This window comes from Peromyscus eremicus, chromosome 15 (genome assembly GCF_949786415.1).
Source record: "Peromyscus eremicus chromosome 15, PerEre_H2_v1, whole genome shotgun sequence".
Classification (NCBI taxonomy): Eukaryota; Metazoa; Chordata; class Mammalia; order Rodentia; family Cricetidae; genus Peromyscus; species Peromyscus eremicus.
The window spans coordinates 59,133,140-59,148,675 of NC_081431.1; the positions used below are offsets into that span (position 1 = coordinate 59,133,140).

The 15,536-nt window shown below is 50.0% G+C and overlaps 1 protein-coding gene across 6 annotated transcripts in view; it reads left to right on the forward strand.

Moving 5' to 3' along the window:
* Atp2b4 (ATPase plasma membrane Ca2+ transporting 4) overlaps positions 1-15,536 on the forward strand; it is a 102,132-nt gene that overhangs the window by 50,104 nt on the left and 36,492 nt on the right. For 4 of the 6 annotated variants that reach the window (XM_059280789.1, XM_059280784.1, XM_059280787.1 and 1 more), the window contains exons 3-7: positions 10,644-10,841; positions 11,313-11,567; positions 12,060-12,185; positions 12,602-12,727; positions 14,293-14,328. In XM_059280789.1, coding sequence (XP_059136772.1) covers positions 10,644-10,841; positions 11,313-11,567; positions 12,060-12,185; positions 12,602-12,727; positions 14,293-14,328 — 741 coding nt within the window. The remainder of the gene's footprint in view (positions 1-10,643; positions 10,842-11,312; positions 11,568-12,059; positions 12,186-12,601; positions 12,728-14,292; positions 14,329-15,536) is intronic. The other 2 variants (XM_059280786.1, XM_059280788.1) reach the window with 1 other exon arrangement.

Here is a 15,536-nt window from a genome sequence, read left to right on the forward strand (position 1 = left end):
AGCTCTTTATGGCTCTGTATAAACAAAAGCTAAGACAAAGGGCTGGGAGTCAACAGGACACTTTGTCAACATGGGCTTATCAGGAGAGGGACTCAGCATTTTGCACCAATGGGACCCTTTTCATTTTCTTGCTTTTTTTCCCCCCAGTTCCAATTCCCTTCTTTAAAAAAGTTTATAATAGTGTATTATTAATTATATCTAGTAATGGACGTCATTACAACATTCTCATACATGTGTACATGCATTTTGATCACATTCCCCAGCCCCCTCCCACTGATGACTTCATCTTCCCAACTTCTTCCGTCTACTTTCTTGTTGTCAATATCTTCCTCCTCCTCCTCCTCCTCCTCCTCCTCCTCCTCCTCCTCCTCTTCTAATGGCCCATTGAATTTCACTAGAGTTGTTACATAAACATGGATGAAAGGTTATTTACAGAAGCATGGGTACCTTACCCGTGGGTACATCCCTGGGGGGTGAAAGTCTCTTAACTACCTGTAGATCCTCCGGAAGGGCTGGCCTTCATGAGCCCCTCCCCCTTTCCAATTCTTCCAATTCTGCTTCCTCTTGACAGAGCCAGGCTGGCTTTAGATTTTCAACCCGAATTCCTCCAGCCCCCCCTTTTATTTTCTCATCTTCTGTCTCTGCCCCATTTCCAGAAATCTCTCCAAGCGCCGCAGAGTAAAGCAGCTCAGGAGACTCGGGCTAGGAAAGAGTCCTTATCCTCTGAGCTGCCCCTCCCATCTCGGGGCTTCCTGAGGAGGGAACATTTGGTGAGTCTGGAGTGAGGGGCCCCTTGCCTTGAGGACAAGAGGAGGTATGTTCTCAGTCTCGGCACTCCTTAGTGTGGAAGGAGGAACCTGGGCGAGAGACTCTTTGGACGAGACAGAAGGATGCATTCTTTCTTCCACACAGGAGTCTTCCATATACACCCTCTGCCATAGCACCCTAATCAGGGGAGACATTGTTTTCTGGGAGCAGTAGGCTGGCAGATGGGAGGAAATTCTGGACGCAGAGAAGAAGGGTCAGAACAGGGAGCTTTAAATAAACTATAAATCACCGGCATGGGGCCTCTTTTAAGTGGCTAAAGACAATTCTGTTGAATTTGCATGTAGATAAACGTTGGCTGGACTTTCTATCTCGGGTTCCATCTCTAGCCTTCTACTTCGTCCCTCCCCTACAGAACCTGGTAGGGCGGCACAGTAATTAAGGTCCTCTGATACGCCTCCAACAAAATGTGACAACTAGTTCCAGCTCTGTAGACGACCTCACACTGGTGACCGTGACAGCACACACTGTCCGTCCTCCCCCAGAGCTTCCAAGTCAGTAGAAGTTGCACACAAATGAAAGAGAATTCTCAAATTGTGTTTGGAGGAAGAGTGGTGTCGAGGAGCCGCGCAGTGCAGGAGCTAAGATGCAGGACTAACGGAGAAGAAAGGGGCTTGGGAGCTTGACCCCGCCCCTCTGCATCATCTAAGGCTCGCCTAGGGATACACCAGCTGTGTGGTGATGCTCCCCTTCCAGAGTGTTCCTAGTTTACAATGCAAGCATCTTTGTCTTCCCCAACTGCTGAGTAGCTGTTGGATGTAGGAAGGTGAAGTTCTTTGGGGGAATGGCCAGAGGGAGAAGAACCTGTTTGAAGACAGACTAATTATGATTTGGAGTTCACCAATTACAAGATTAAGATCTGGGGTTCTACTGTGTTCCTGTCACCATGTACTACCTAGACGTGGCCATCTTATCTCGATTGGAACAGGCTAGGACTGGGCTCTTCCTCCACAGGGCAGACTGAAATCAATCCAACCAGCCCCCCTCCTCTACCACCCCCAGAAAGGTACTGGAGATCAAACCGGAGGTCTGCCAATACTAGACAAGTGTCCATCACTAAGCTGCACCCTCAGACCTGAAATTTCTAGTAGCATTATCAATCTAGAAAAAGAAATTGATACATGCCTAGTAATTGATACATGTTCACTTGGGACACATCGGAATTACTGGTAGTTCTCTTCTAACACTAAACTTATTTATATAATAAGATGTGCAGGCATAGAAATGGATGAGGGTCCCGGCAGTGGTGGCACACGCCTTTAATCCCAGCACTTGGGAGGCAGAGGCAGGCGGATCTCTGTGAGTTCGAGGCCAGTCTGGTCTACAGAGTGAGTTCCAGGACAGCCAGAGCTGTTACACAGAGAAACCCTGTCTCAAAAAACCAAAACCAAAGAAAGAAAGAAATGGATGAGGTAATATAGAAAATTCTAATACCTTCTTAATACTTTCTCCCTATTCTCCAAAAGGTAGAAGCATCACACACACACACACACACACACACACACACACACACACCTAGATACCACCATTTTAGGGAATGTTAGTGTTGGGGAAGTGAAGAGCTAGGTAGGTGACAGTGAATACAGATGGTATAGGTGTGACAGGAAGGCAGGGCCTGGCTTCTTTGGCTTCCTTTCCTCTCTAACGTTGATAGTCCGTCCTGGAATATCAGTGTGGCAGAGCTCGTGACTCTGAAAGGCACAACCTCTCCTTACAGCCTCTGTCCCCAGCCTTCTCCTTGAACTCTTGTCCCCTTGTCCCGCCTCTCCTAGGGCTGCCAGGGTCCTTCCTAGCAATTTATCTGGGCCTGGCTGCCGAGACTAGCATTCTGTGGTCCACTGGGCTCTCACACCTCGGGTAAATCTGCTAGTGCTAACTTAAGGTGTGAATCTCACACTAGAGGAATATCTTGGAGGGAGGGGACGGGGCACATGTGCACAGCCAGCAACAGCTAGAAAAGGGCTAGCTGCCCTGGGTGTGGGCCAGTGTGAACAGTGTGGGCCAGTGTGAGCAGTGTGGGCCAGTGTGAGCAGTGTGGGCCAGTGTGAACAGTGTGGGCCAGTGTGAGCAGTGTGGGCCAGTGTGAACAGTGTGGGCCAGTGTGAGCAGTGTGGGCCAGTGTGAGCAGTGTGGGCAGTGTGGACCAGTGTGAACAGTGTGGGCCAGTGTGAACAGTGTGAGCAGTGTGGGCCAGTGTGAACAGTGTGGGCCAGTGTGAACAGTGTGGGCCAGGCCAGTGGCTTCATTAGAGAAATTCTTAATGCTTGGTGGAGGAGTGAGAAGGGTTCCTGTAACATCTAGAGGATGAAAGGATTGGAGGCCGCAGGAGGGTGAAGGTGCCCTCCTGCCCCAACAGGGAAGGTTTCTGGCACCCTGGAATGCAGGTTTAGGTTTCATGCCTAGGGCTGAATTAGGCCAGGAGAGCTGTCCCCACCCAACCCTACACTCTGCCAACCCTTCGCCACCCAGCCCCTCCTCACCCAGAGCTGAGCATCTGAGTTTGGGGGCACCATGTACCAGGCAGGGGTGAGAGCCCTTGATAGGAGAGTGAGGTCTTCCGGACCTGAGAGCCTCCCTGCCTTTTCCTGTCCCCCAGGCGTGGCACCTCTGTGCTGGGAGACTCTATAGCTCAGCAGCAGTCTTCTGAGCATTACATGTTCTGGAGTTTGGTTTGCTTTTTTTTTTTGTCTAATTGTGTATGAACAGAAGGCTCCTATCCCTCTTCTTCTGAATTATATTCCAGCCTCTAATTTGAGGTGAGTGGAGTTTTGGTGGGTTGGTTGGTTAGCCTTGTATTCACAGTGATCCTCTGGTCTCAACCCCTCAAAATCTGGAATGATAGGCATGCTCCATTTTTGGCTTCTACTTTGATTTTTCTTTTCTTTTCTTTTTAAATTCATTTTATGTGTATGAGTATTTGAATGGCATGTATGTATGTACTATGTTCATGTCCGGTGCCAGAGGAGGTCAGAAGAGGCCATCAGATCCCCAGGAACTGGAGCTAGAGATGGCTGTGAGCTACCTTGTATGTGCTGGGAACTGAACCCAGGTCCTCCGCAAGAGCAACAAGCGTTCTTAATTGCTGAGCTGTATCTCCAGCCCTTTCTTTCCCTCCCTTTGAGGCAGGGTCTCATGTAGTCTAGGCTGGCCCCAAACTTGCTATGTAGCTCTGGATGAGTTTGAACTTCTGATCCTCCTGTCTACACCCCCTGAGTGCTGGGATAACAAGATTGTACTGTCCTGCCTTGTTTTATATGGTGCTGGGGACTGAACCCACAGCTTTGTGCCTGTTAGGCAAGTACCCTGCCAACTGCGCTGTCTCCCCAGCTCCTCCTGCTTTGACCTTTGACCTTTCAGTTGGGTTGCACTGAGCCTCCAGAAAAAGGAAAGAAAGTTGGTGTTCCCTCCTTGACTGAGGCAGACAGCTGCGTCTACCCTTAGAAGTGGAGCTTTCGCTCTTTTTATTTAGCTCACAGGTGTGAGCACTGGGAAGATGACACTGGTTAGAAGCACATGCGGGCAGTGCAGGAAGGTGACAGAGCAGAGGGATGAAGAGGGTGGATGCTCAGGGGAACTTCCTCTTCCTGTGTCAGAGCCGGGATGGAGTAGGGGTGGGGAATTGGTAAAGCCGGACCCTGGAGAAGCTGCCACTCTGGAGGGAACATTGTTATGTAGTCCAGTGTCCTCTTTCTTTGTTTGTTTTTTCTTTTTCGAGACAGGGTTTCTCTGTGTAGCCCTGGCTATCCTAGAACTCGATCTGTAGACCAGGCTGGCCTCCAACTCAGAGCTCCACCTGCCTCTGCCTCCTGGGTGCTGGGATTAAAGGTGTGTGCCACCAGCGCCCAGCCAGTGCCCTTTTACTTGGACCTTGTGTCTGTCCCTCCATCTCAGGGCTGGGAGTCCAGGACAAGCATGTCTCCCGCTTGTATTTGTGTTGCGCTGGAGATGTTGCAACAGGAAGGGTCTTGTATGCTGCTTGAAAGCACAGCATTTGGCTAAGAGCAGGAGCTGACTCTGCCCGCACAGACCCTCTGATCTTAAGCTATTGCCCTCCTTAGAAGCCTGTCCAGTGTTTTAAGAAGGACTTGCAGACACATTTTTATGTGTTTAGAGGTGAGGGCTGAGAATAGAACCCAGGTTGTCTGTAAGCCAGGCAAGCTCTCTACCACTGACCTATACACCCAGTTCTTAAAATGTACTCAATGCCTGTTCTCATGAACCTAAAGATGGCTGCCTTCAATCATCCTCAAGAAACTTCTCCCTTGCACTATCTGTATGGGAGAGGCTTTTCCTCCACCTCCTTTGGCAAGGTATCATAATTCAGACAGCTGGGAAGTCCCTCATGTCTGACTTAGACCCACCCTTTCTGGGGCTTTGCCCGCTCTGATAAGAGGCGCCTCTGCCCACATCATCTGTGGTGTCAACAGGAGGCTGGCTGGCCCAGGCCCTTTCCTGGCGGAGTCCCACCACTTTAGGCTGGACACCACTCCTCCTGGCCTGGCCCTGCATAGGAGACACCAGTGTTCACTGTTGCTGACTCTGGCCTGAGGAGCCTGGGCAGGGACCCTGCAACTCCCAGCATGGGCGGGGGCAGTGACTTCAGATGCACGGTCTCTGTGCTTCTCCCAGCTCATGTGCTCGGTCTGGTTCTAAGGGCTGGAAGCACTCTCGGTTTGGGTGGGGCTGTCTCTCTCCTGTTCTCAGAGATAAATTCCCCTCATGAATTTCTCGGGGGAACCCCTTCTCCTGTGTTTTCCGCATAGCCCTCTCGCCAAGTCTTCCTTCCCCTCTCCAGGAGGCCGTGTAAGTATTTGAGAAGCCACCGTGGAGATCAGGGGCCCGAACATATTTCTGAACTGGACAAACTATTCGTGTGAGGTTACGGCCACTGAGCTCAGGGGTGGAAAGAATGGAGTGGAAAGCCCAAAATTGGGAATTGGCGGAGTTCCCAGCCCCACATGGCTTTCCCGTGCAGCACCGCGTGTCAGAGAGGATTCCCAGGCCAGCATCCAGGGCCCTCCCTGGCCTCCTGCAGAGCGCTCTGGGAACCCGGACAGCCACTTACTTGACTGCTTAAGGGAGCTATTGTACAGTCTGTGTGTCACTGAAGGTAGGGCGGATAGATGAGTAGAAAATAGCAAATGGGTGTGGGACAGGCGAAATGGTTCAGTGAGTAAGGGTGCCACCTGCTGCCAGGTCTAATGACCTGAGTTTGATCCCCCAGACCTACATAATGGAAGGAGAGAACCAACTTCTACGTGTGCAGCACATATCTGTGCACAAGCACACATGTGCACACACACACACAAGCACACTCATGTGTGTAAAAGAAAAGAGCGAGAGGGAGCAAATGTGTTCCTTTGAGGGAACATCTAGATGAGGCCAAGTTCCACCTTTGTATTATCTAAAATGTATCTTGTTTCCTTTGCTCGAGTCCAGAAAAGGCCATAGGAGCCTTTTAGTGAGCACAGGCTTCAGTGAGCTGGCCCATGATGATGAAGCCACCATCCCCTAGGACAGGCAAAAGGCAGGAACCAACCCCTCCAGTCATAGCCCATAGGGGCAGCACTGGCTTCCTCGGAGGGACAGAGCTAACAATGTGTGGGCCCACAATGTGTGGCATAAGAAACAAGGTGGCCACCTGCCCATCTGCTGCTAGTGCTGAAGCCTGGGCAGTCTCAGCAAACCAGGATAAGTCGGTCATTACTAGAATGGAGCTTTAGTTGAGCACTACTGCCCTCATGTCCTAGGACCCTTAGGGTATAGGTTGGCGTCCAGCTGCCTCCTATGGGAGATCCAGACCCTGCCCCTGCTAAAGCCTTAGTTGTCTTGCATGTCAAATGGGGTTCCTAGTAACTGCCTCTACTGACTCTTGATATTTGAAAGAGAAGCAAAGTGTGCCTGGCGACGTGCCTGTCACACAGCAATCACTTAAATGTTAGCGACTTTGTTCATTAGTCATCCACTTGGTTCATTCAGCAGGTTTGAGTGTGTGTTTGCGCCAGGTGCTGCTCAGGAACAAAGGCAGACACCCTCCTCTTAGGGCGATGGTGGAGTCAAGCAATAGGTGAATAAGGCCTCAGTGTTGTGGACAAGAAGGAGAGCGACCTGGGGAATGGGGTTGGCCACAGCCTTAGCCTCACTGAGATGGGGACAGAGACCTGAAGGATGGGAGGGGCAGCCTAGGAAGAGGCTCTGTTGGGGAAAGAGGGTGCAACAGTATGTGCAGAGGCCGAGTAGGGATCAGGGGGTATGTTCAGAGAGTAAAGGAAGGTGTGCTGGGCTAGAGCTCTGAAGACTGGGAAATAGGAAGAGATAAATGCTGGAGGCCCCTAAGTGGCCCTAGAGGCCATCAGAGGCCTTGGTGCCTGGTTTTACTCCATGGAAAAGCCACATAGGGTTTTGGGAAGATGAGTGGCATGTATTGCCTTACATATTTCAAAAGATCTTTGTGGAGCAGACTGAGAACCGGAGAGCAAGGTGGAGGAGAGAGAGAGAGAGAGAGAGAGAGAGAGAGAGAGAGAGAGAGAGAGAGAGAGAGAAGAGAGAAATGATCATTAGGTATTAATATGAGAGCCTGCTGACAGGTAAATAGTCACCCTGCCCCTGCACACTGAAGTAAGTAGCTCAGGTAGACTCACTTTGGGGAGAGTGTTAGGCTATTGTCCCTTAAAATGATCTTTGGTAGCTCTTTAGGTTTTTTGTTTTATTTTGTTTTTGTTTTTTTTCCCTAAGACAGTGTTTCTCAGTGTAGTTTTGGTGCCTGTCCCGGATCTCGCTCTGTAGACCAGGCTGGCCTCAAACTCACAGAGATCCACCTGCCTCTGCCTCCCAAATGCTGGGATTAAAGGTGTGCACCACCACCACCACGCAGCACTCTTTAGGTTTTTAAAGATGAGGTTCTCTAGCACAGACTGACCTGGAACTCACTATGTGGTCCAGGCTGACCTTGAACGTGCAGCCATCCTCCTGCTTTAACCTCTTGAGTGCTGGGAATACAGGCCTGAATCACCACACCCGGCCCTGATCTTTAACACCTCGGTCACCCTCACAATGCCCTGGTGACCCTTACCAAAGAAAGGAAGGATATTTCCTCCCAGTGAGTTGTGAATCCCACATCTTCGCAAACACCCTGAGTAGATTAACAAAATGTCCAAACTCTTGTCTCCCTCAAGCCGATCTGTCCATCCAGAGCAGTAATCCCTAGCTGGCACAGCCCTGCCCTTTCTGGTCCCCTAGGGCAAAGGACCAGAAAGCCCTGCCTCCTGGCCACCCTGCCCCTGTCTGCCTGGGGATCCAGATGCCCTGCCCAGAACACTCTTTTCCCAGGCCCTTCTCTGCCTTTTTGACTGGGAACCTGACTTCCCAGGGCAGGGCGGGCTGAAGGAGGCCAGGGACGTCTGGGAAGAAGCTCAACTTGGCTTCCAGTGCTTTGAACCCAGCCTTGCTCCCCTGTGGAGCCCAACTGGCTGCTCAGCTGGAGTGAGGGATTAAATGCTGACTGATGGGGCCCTGGATTACAGTCTCAGGCACCACCGTGTCCCCAAGGAGTTCCCTGCCCCTTGCCTCCTAACAAATGAAAGTGGCTTGCCCTCCATGCCCTCCAGTCTCTCACTGCACAGAATGATACCAAATCATGCCATCCTGCCAGACTCCTCTCCCTCAGAGCCAGAGGGCTCTGCACAATTTTGTGAGCGGATTTTGTGAGCATGGGAAATGGCAGCCACCTCCCACCCCGCAGGCAGTGTTCCGTGTGCTTGTTGGCCCATTTTCAAGATCTTTTTCTGCCTCGAGGTCTTCCTAAGGTTTAGCCCCCCCCCCCTTCCTTCCTCCTGTCACGGTGCTCTGTTTGCCCTCACACGCTGCCTATTCCTTTCCTCACCATTGGAAGGCCTCCATGATGACCAAGTGTGGAGTCCCTGACATCCTGGACTCCGTTCCGACCTTGTTCCTTCCAGGCGCACACATTTCCTTGCTTTGTGCGAAGCTCAGTGGAGGATCCCCTGGCCCTGATCCTGAGCTTCCTCAGCTGCTGACCTGTTTTCAAGACAAAGATTGCCCCACCCTACCTGTGGGGGAACCCATCAAACAGGCGGCCAACAGTGTCCAGTGCCAAAACCAAAGCCAAAAAAAAAAAAAAAAAAAAAAAGTAATTTGCTGCAATATGTAAACAACTTAATGAATGCCAACTGGTGTTTACTGCTGGATAAGATTTCCCTCCACCTGTGACCCCTCTAGGGTCCAGAAAAGGGGCCAAAATTTTTGGGAAGCTACGGAGTATAATTCTGCCTTCCCACCCCCCACCCTGGGAGTGTGTGTGTGTGTGTGGGGGGAGTTACATGTTCTGTTTTAGTGGGGAAATACTGGTTGTCAAGAACTGTGTAATATCTGGAAACTTCATGGCCTTGCTTGGTTCAGGTTATTCAGCCTGAGCTGTAATACTTTGTCTAGTTCACCCCAAGTCCTTAGCAGGAAGTAAAACAGCCACACTTTTGTTGAAGGTTCTGATAGACAGAGAAGCAGGGGTGACACGCACCTAAGGTTACTTTGCCTCGAGAGTTCTCCTTCAGTGCCCTACAGCTCCTACAACTTGGAATGAAGACAGACCCATGGGTAGCCTCTGCCTCCGCCTTGCATGACCTGGAACAGATGGCTGGTTCTTTCTGGCCCTCACGTGTGAACCAGCATGCTCAGGTCCTTGCCAGAATTTGCATGTTCTTGTGAGAGAAGAGTTCTGTGCATCCTGAGAACATTCGAGTGCTTCTGTTCTTAGAGCTGGAGCCTGGGGCACAGCCCCTGAGAAGCAGAAATCTACTTAGCCTGGTCACCAGAAGCAAAAGGCCCCCATCCTGTGGCCATCTTGTCACCCTTTCCTCATTTTGAAACTTCTGAAGATTCCATAGTCCTGGTGTCCTGACAAACTGGGATGGTTGGCCACAGTCCCACCGCACCACCATTCCGGGTCTCCTAAGTGGACAAGAGGTCTTTTCATTTTGATTTGGTTTTTAGTTCACGTCTTTTATTAACCCATACACGGTCTTCTGGTCTGTAAATCAAACAATACGTGGCACAGTGACGTCTGCCAGAGCAGCTGACATTGAAATACCTCTGAAGGGCCCTCTTGATGAAGGAGACTCATTTTGCCATTTTCATCCACCTCATAGTGTTTCAAGTCAGTCAATTTAACCTTTCTTCTCTTCTGCTTCTGGAGAGCAGTTTTAGACCTCACCCCCACCCCCAACTTTCTTAGCACCACAAAGTCTCAACACCAGGTCAAGTGTCAGCTCCTTTGGAGTGTTATGCCCAAAGTGTAAACATCTTCCAGGTTTTTGTTTGTTTGTTTGTTTGCTTGTTTGCTTGTTTTTTGTTGTTTTGTTTTTTTTGTTTGTTTGTTTTTAGCAAAGGTCAAACTTTGCTGATCAGGAATTCCTTCCTTATGCTAGATTCTGGCTTTTGTATTTTCTGTGGTATCCAAGGCTTCAACCATGATAGTCTTGCTGGTCATTCATTAGAAAAACCTGTGTTGTGGTGGCAGCACCCACATTAAGCAGCTCACAAGCACCTGTAACTCCAGTTTCAGGAGCTCTGGTGCCCCCTTCTGGCTTCTACAGGCACACAGACATATATGGCATATACTCTCACAGAGAGACACGTATACACATAGGTAGGTAGTTAGACAGATAGACAGGTAGACAGACAGACAGACCGACAGACAGACCAACAGACAGACAGACAGATAGATATAAATAAATAGACAGGCCTTTAACTTGACTTCTGATATCACCTCCCACCCCCTTTACTCTCTCTCGTCTCCTCAGGTTTATCTGGGAACCCTACAGATCTGGAGAAGCGTAGACTTGTTTTTGGACAGAATGTGATACCTCCGAAAAAGCCCAAGACTTTCTTAGAATTAGTGTGGGAAGCCCTGCAGGATGTCACGCTCATCATCCTGGAGATTGCAGCCATCATCTCCCTGGTCCTGTCCTTCTATCGACCCCCTGGCGGAGACAATGAAAGTGAGTGTCTAAGCTGCGCCATGTGGCTGACCTGGGTCCGTCCCACACCGCCAACCATACTTAGTACCGGTGGCTGTCAGGTTGTAGTACACAGTGTTCCTGTTACCCAGCAGGCTCTGCAAAGGAGAGCAGCCAGCAGCTAGTAAGCCATTCTCCTAACCGTCCCCCTCCCCTACCACATCCTGACTCAGAATGCCACCCGTCCTGTGTCCTTACCTCTGCTGCTCAGTGCGTCCTGACCGTAGTGCTTGGCATTATGGGAAAGAGCATCAGCATATTTTGTGCCATTTAGGAATTAGCACAAATAGATCTGGTAGTGTTGAGATGACAGTCCATCCTGCTCTCTTCTGATTTCCTTGGAGAGCAGGTTTTTTTTATGTTCTATTGCTCTCTTTCCATGACCTTCCATCTTGTGGAGGTTGTGGAAGTACCACCCTCGTTTCAACGACTCTTTCTCCCCTCCCTGGCTAGTCTGTGGTCAGACTACAAGTAGCCCAGAAGACGAGGAAGCAGAAACCGGCTGGATTGAGGGGGCAGCCATCCTTACCTCGGTGATCATTGTGGTGTTAGTGACAGCCTTCAATGACTGGAGCAAAGAGAAGCAGTTCCGGGGGCTGCAGAGTCGCATTGAACTCGAGCAAAAATTCTGCATTATCCGGAATGGTCAGCTCATCCAGCTCCCAGTGGCTGAGATTGTGGTGGGAGATATTGCCCAGATCAAATACGGTGAGACCACTATGTTTCTCTGGCCTATGCCCCACACATACATTTGAGGAGTAGGTCCATTGACATGAAAGGCTAGGAGTTTCTGGATCTCCGCCCCCAAATAATCCCCCAGCTTGTGCTAAATTATCAGGGAGAATTTAGGAGGTTGCAGGAAGGAATTCTGGAGAAAGCCATAGCCAAAACTCTTCCAAGGGATTGTCATACTTGTGCCCTGTATGGCTTAGGAGTAAAGGTATACAATATTTAGGCCACAGGAAGGTATCGGTTCGAGATATGTGTGACCCTAGGGATCAAGCCCAGGGCCATTTGCGGTATAGGTAAGCCCTCTACCACTGAGCCCCTCCACAGCTCTAGAGTTACCTTTAGATGCTCCTCAGCTTCTCGTGGGACCATAGCCCTCTAGGTTTTGCCAGAAGAGCAGCCCTGAGGTGGAGTGGAGGAGTTGGCTCTTCCCTGCTTGGCCTTACCGTCAACCTTTCCCTCCTACACCAGGTGACCTACTCCCTGCAGACGGAATCCTAATCCAGGGCAATGACCTGAAGATCGATGAGAGCTCTCTGACGGGAGAGTCAGATCATGTCAAGAAGTCTCTGGAGAAAGACCCCATGTTGCTCTCAGGTATAGCCTCTGGCTGCCCAGGTCATCGTCCACGGCCCCCAGACAGTCAGGCTACGGGTTCTGGGCCCTATTCCCTCTATTAGCTTCATCCTTTCTTCTTCTCTTGGGTTCAGATGGAGTAGAAACATGTGGGTGGTCCTGATGCAGGGTTGTCAGTAATCTGAAAGAAGTTTTTCATAAAGTAAGTCTTATGGGAGCTCTGCTATTTGGGAAGATGGCATAAAGTTAATACATTAATCTTAACCTCTGTTTCCTTGGTCACTTGAAATGAACTCATCTCTTGGCTTTCTCTTACCGCCTTCTAAATAGATTAGTGTCCCTAAAGGAAAGGGAGCTGTGCGTTTAAGTTTGTATTGCATACCAAATCACAGCTAAGAACATCAAACGGCACTCATGTCCACCCTTCCCTTTTACAGGGACTCACGTGATGGAAGGTTCTGGCCGGATGGTAGTGACTGCTGTGGGGATCAACTCTCAGACTGGAATCATCTTCACCCTCTTAGGGGCCAGTGAGGAAGATGAGGAGGAAAAGAAGAAGAAAAGTAAGGGGCATGCCAAATGAGAATGAAAGTCTCTTTCCTCTCTGTGAATGAACTAGAGGTCAGAGAGCAGATGCAGATGGAAAGCCTATTAGAAAAGTCTGCTGGGATGAAGCCATGGCTATCCAGACTCCTTGCCAAGATGCACATGTCACTTGTGGGTCTGGAGAGGTGGCTCAGTGGTTTAAGAACACTTGCTATTCTTGCAAAGGACCTGGGTTTGGTTTTCAGTGCCCACGTGGCTGCTAATAACCATCTATAACTCCAGTTCCAGGGGATCCTAGCCCTCTTCTGGCCTGTGTGGACATCGGCACACACATGGTATATAGGCATATGTGCAGGCAGACAGACAGACAGACAGACAGACAGGCAGGCAGGCAGGCACGCACGCACGCACGCACGCACGCACGCACACGTCAACCTTATGTCTCTGAGGACCTCTGATGAAAACACTGAATCCTGGCTCAAAGCCCTCAAGTCAGATTTTGTTTGAACCTTAATTCCTGTATCTCGGGTTGGTTGTGAAGGGTTGAGTTAGCCCTACCCTGGGTGAGCTGGAAGGTGTTCCAGCCAAAGTGCCCCGGGTCCTCCTCCTCTTCCCTTACTCTCTTCCTCATGGATTAAGGAGTAAGTGAACCATCACAGCTAAGAGGAAGGTGACTTGAGGACAACATGGGTCCTGCTGAAACTGTGGGCCTCTGCAGAAGAGAAGAACCGTTGGAAGAGTGGGACCGGAGAGGCCTTTAGACTAGTCTTGATCCAGAGTAGGACCAACAGGAGTAAAAGACCCAGATGTTAATGCCAAACTCACACCTTTTTCCGATCATTCCTTCTTCCTGTGGGGAGAGAACAGTTCCTACCACTTGGCCAAGGCTCATCTTAGGTTCTTAGTAGAGAGCAGTTTATGAATAAGAGACAGTCTCTCAGAACCCGACTAGTCATTTCCACAGCTACCCTCAAATGGACACTTAGGAGAACAACACTCATGCTGTTGAACTGACCCGGAGATGCCTTTTAAGGCCTTTCCGTGGGCTGAACATTCCCTGCCTCTCTCTCCCTAACTCCCACCCCCATTTTCTCAAGAGATTTGACTCAAGCCAAGAGCATCCTCCCTCCTAGCAGGAAGAGAAGCTCAGGCGTGACCATGTGTGCACATATCTCAGCACTCAGCTCTGATCCCAAGGATTCATGAGAACCGACAGGAAGGATGAATGAACAGAGATGTGAGCTTCCTTGACATGTATCTCCCTGCCCTACAGCCCACCTCCTTCCTTCGCTGTAGCCCTTCTATGCTGGGAGAGGACCAACAAATTAGATATCTGATCATCTCTCTTTTTTTTTTTTTTTTTTTTTTTTTTTGGTTTTTCGAGACAGGGTTTCTCTGTGTAGCTTTGCGCCTTCCTAGAACTCACTTTGGAGACCAGGCTGGCCTTGACCTCACAGAGATCCGCCTGCCTCTGCCTCCCGAGTGCTGGGATTAAAGGCGTGCGCCACCACCGCCCGGCCTGATCATCTCTTAGTAGTCACTTTGGGTCTCCACCCCACTTTTTTCTTTCTTGTCCAAACAGGTAAAAAACAAGGAGTCTCTGAAAATCGCAACAAAGGTAACCTCTCCACCCACTCATGTGCCATCTCTATCTGCCCACGCTCAAACCAGACCTTTCCAGGCCATCTGTCTCCCTGCCCTCTCCATAATCTGTTACCTGCTGCTGTGGCCCAGTGCCTCATCCTGAGGACGGTGCAGAGATCCGGGGGTGGGCTCAAGGCGGAACAGCAGCGCCCTCTGCTGTTGGCTTGAGCAAGCGCATGCCCAGAATTCTTAGGGTGTGGGACACGGATCTGCTCTTCCCAGAGTGCTGAGCTCTGCTTCACCGCCCACACCGGCAGTTTCTGGGTTGGAAGTCATGGTCGAGGACATGGGCTGGGCATTCCCTGCACCCTCCTCTGCTGACAGCCTCACCGGTGTCTTCTGGTCCTGTATTTCTTCTCTGCTCGTCTGCTCAGAGGCTTTGGAGAGAGACTTTTCTCTCTGCCTCTCTGCCCACTTCTTTCTTTGTTCTCCCCACAGTCTGTTTTTGTTCCTCCTGATATGGTTTGTGTTTCTCTTGGTGGCTGTGTCTACATCCCATCTCTGTCTTGTTTGTGCATCAGACAGAAGAGACTGTATCTCAAGAAGTACTTCCTAAGCAAACAGTGACGTTGGAGGGATGTTGGGGACCAGCAAGAAGTAGTCTTGAGACAGTTCCTAAAGCTATTTTTTTTCCTTGTTACACACATCGTAGTACTCTTTAGAAATAAAATCACTGTATCAGAGCACCAGGGCTTAAGCAGAAAAAAAAAATTGAATCTCGGGTTTCTTTATTCTTCTTCTAAAAGGGAAATACATGGGTTTACTGGGTCTGCACATCTCTGCTTTCCCCTTACTCTAAGTCTTCATGGTAGCGTCTTTTCTTTCCCCCAGAATACTGAACTCAGGTCCTGCTTGCTACTTCAAATCCGTGTCCTTCAACTTATATAAGAAGTAGTTGAAGAGTAACTTTGGTCTGGGGAGGGGGGGTGGAATCTGTGTTTCTTTCCTGATTGTGGGGTAGGGGGGGGCTTTTAACAGAATAGGCTAGGACCCTAACATCTGCTAGACTCTCCCCTTGGTCTACGGTAAATATTCACTGTTTTAAGCTCTGGATTCCAGAAAGTCTGCTTGTAGTGATGGCCTTAGTGGTGTAATTAATCCCCTTGTTGCTATAAACCTGGCATGTGGCTCTGAGGGGTGCCAGGAAGTTGTCATGAAGAGGAAATCCAGACCCGAAAGGCA